At 38.7% G+C, this 2,850-nt stretch overlaps 1 protein-coding gene across 1 annotated transcript in view; it reads left to right on the top strand.

Moving 5' to 3' along the window:
- The first annotated feature begins 292 nt into the window (after positions 1-292).
- LOC103203149 (CCAAT/enhancer-binding protein zeta-like) overlaps positions 293-2,850 on the top strand; it is a 4,318-nt gene continuing 1,760 nt past the window's right edge. The window contains 2 exon segments of the mRNA XM_007948117.1: positions 293-350; positions 1,477-2,845. Coding sequence (XP_007946308.1) covers positions 293-350; positions 1,477-2,845 — 1,427 coding nt within the window.

Below are 2,850 nucleotides of genomic sequence, written 5' to 3'. Positions count from 1 at the left end.
GTCTCCCACCAAAAAATGAAAAATAAAATGATAAATTATATCTTATTTGTTGAACATAAGAAGATGTTAAACAGTTAACAAGTAAATTAATTACTTTTAATCACAGAAATAATTAAACTCCAGAAAAAATCTGACTTATAATTGAAAATAAGTGATGAACAAGAAGGATATGAAGAAAAAAATGAATTTAATAATTAAGAAATTTCATTCTAACAAGTAGGTATAATGTGGACACAAATGTCACCTATGGCAGAGTAGTGACATCCTGCAGCTGTGAAATAGAAAATTTCAGATGGGGTTGGCAACACAGCAAAAGATGATGTTAGGCTTGAGCAAGACCATTTCAATGGGTAAGAATCAGATTTTTGGAGCCCAATAAAAGTAACAATAGAAGACTGTTATTAACAACATGGAGACATATCACTTACAAAAGTACATACATGTTACTGTGTCAGCAATTTGAATTAAAATATTTAAACTTAATAAAATTGAGTCTATCTACCTGAACCTGATAAAGTTTCTACCTTTATAAGAGTGAGCTCATATATGGTAAATTATAGTTTTCAATTTAAAGTTGAATCTGGAATTTTGACCAGATTGTACACAGTCAGGATGCAAACAATCTGAAAATACCTATCTTTGTTAATTCATTTAAATTTAGCAAGATGGAAATGTTCTGTATGCACAGTACAGTATAAGAATCTTCTAACTCTAGGACTTCCAGTAAGATGGAGGAATAGGCAGACAAGCGACACAGACCCTCTTCAACAAAGGAAAGAAAAACGAATTGACAGAGATACAGAAGATAATCATGGAGCCCTGAGATTTGGAAGAAACTATACAGAAGTGGATTAGCCACCAACTGGTGGGAAAACATGAACAAAACCAGTGAGTACAGAGTCAGTTTGCACTGTGGACTGTCAGCTACTCTGATGGGACCAACAGCCTCAATATTTCCAAGTGGGGTTAGGACCTGAGAATTGACCTAAAGATCAGCCCTGGTCACCAAGGGCTGTAGGGATGACTGCGCTGGTGGCCTGTGACTAGGATGGGAAACAGCGAGGAGGCAGACAACCTGAGCTATTAACTTTCTGCTGTCCGGAGGGTGCATCCATTTTTACTGTTTACATGTTGCCGCCATTTTGGATATTTAAAGTGACTGAGGGTACAGCCATTTTGAATGTTTAAAAGTGATGGCTATTTTGGATTTTGAAGTGACAGCATCGCATTCTCATTTGGATTACAGGGACTTATGAACAGACTATTTGCCAATATTGGCAGGGACATACAAGAGGCTGACAAAAAGGAAAGGACACAGGTGGTGAGCATACAAGTGCTGTCAACTAGTGAATAGAGGAGCACAGCACAGTACCCTGATAGCATACAAACAAAACAAAGAAAATGGAAATCATGGGCAAGTAACTCCAACATACAATCACCAATTAAATATAAACACAAAAACACCACAATGGGCAGCTAAGAAGTCTTTGGAGTTCCATCCCAAGAGGCCCTGGGGCCCGGAAGATCCAGACGAGGACGAAGAGGATGACAATGATGAAGACGAGAGTGGGTTCTCCCTGGAAGTAGTGTTAAGGCTCAGAGGCACCAAGCAAGATTACCTTATGCTGGCTGCTTTGGATGAGAATGAAGAATTGGTAGATGGAGGCAAAAAAAGAGCAATTGATGATCTTCAGCAAGGTGAATTGGAAGCATTTATTAAAAATCTTAGTTTGGCCAAGTATGCAAAAACTTTCTTAATTGAAGAAGATGGTCAACCATCTAAAAAAGAAAGTACCAGTAAAAAAGAAGCAAATGGATCTAATGTAGATAATAAAAAGCAAAATATAGCAGAAAGTGAAAGGACATCAATCAGTAAAATCAAAAGTAAGAAGAGACTGGAACAACTTCCTGAGAACAACAGCACCACATCGAGAGTAAAGAAAGATAAGCAACAGGACATTTTTGAATTTCTTGAGAGACAGACATTGTTACTGAAACCTGGAGGCAAATGGTATGATCTGGAATATAGCAATGAATATTCTTTGGAACCCCAGCCTCGGGATGTTGTTTCAGAGTATAAAACCTTGGCTCAGAAGTTGTATGAACATGAAATTAACTTATTCAAAAGTAAGACAAGTAATCAATAGGGAGGCTCTTCTACCTGGATGAAGGCAATAGTGTCATCGGGGACGCTAGCTGACAGGATGGCTGCCATGATTCTTCTTATTCAGGATGATGCTGTTCACACACTCCAGTTTGTAGAAACTCTCTTGAACCTCGTTAAAAAGAAGGGCAGCAAACAGCAGTGCCTCATGGCTCTGGATACTTTCAAAGAGTTACTCATTACAGACCTTTTGCCAGACAGTCGAAAGCTCCGTATTTTTAGCCAGCATCCTTTCCACAAACTTGAAGAGTTGTCCAGTGGCAACAAGGACTCAAGAGATAGAAGACTGATGATATGGTATTTTGAACACCAGCTGAAACACTTAGTGGCTGAATTTGTGCACATCTTGGAAACATTGAGTCATGACTCATTAGTCACCACTAAAACTCGGGCGCTTGTGGTGGCTCATGAGCTTCTTTGTAACAAACCCGAGGAAGAAAAGGCTCTTCTTGTGCAGGTGGTGAATAAACTGGGAGATCCTCAGAACAGAATAGCCACCAAAGCCTCCCATCTGTTAGAGACATTACTTTCTAAGCATCCCAATATGAAAGGAGTTGTATGTAGTGAAGTAGAAAGGCTACTGTTTCGCACAAATATCAGCCCCAAAGCTCAGTATTACGCAATTTGCTTTTTAAATCAAATGACCCTCTCCCATGAAGAAAGTGAATTGGCTAACAAATTAATAA

The sequence above is a fragment of the Orycteropus afer genome, unplaced genomic scaffold, assembly GCF_000298275.1.
Source record: "Orycteropus afer afer isolate SDZICR_OR568_19922 unplaced genomic scaffold, OryAfe1.0 scaffold00203, whole genome shotgun sequence".
Classification (NCBI taxonomy): domain Eukaryota; kingdom Metazoa; phylum Chordata; class Mammalia; order Tubulidentata; family Orycteropodidae; genus Orycteropus; species Orycteropus afer.
The sequence above is the reverse complement of the archived record's forward strand: the minus strand, read 5'-3'. Positions and strand labels throughout refer to the sequence as shown.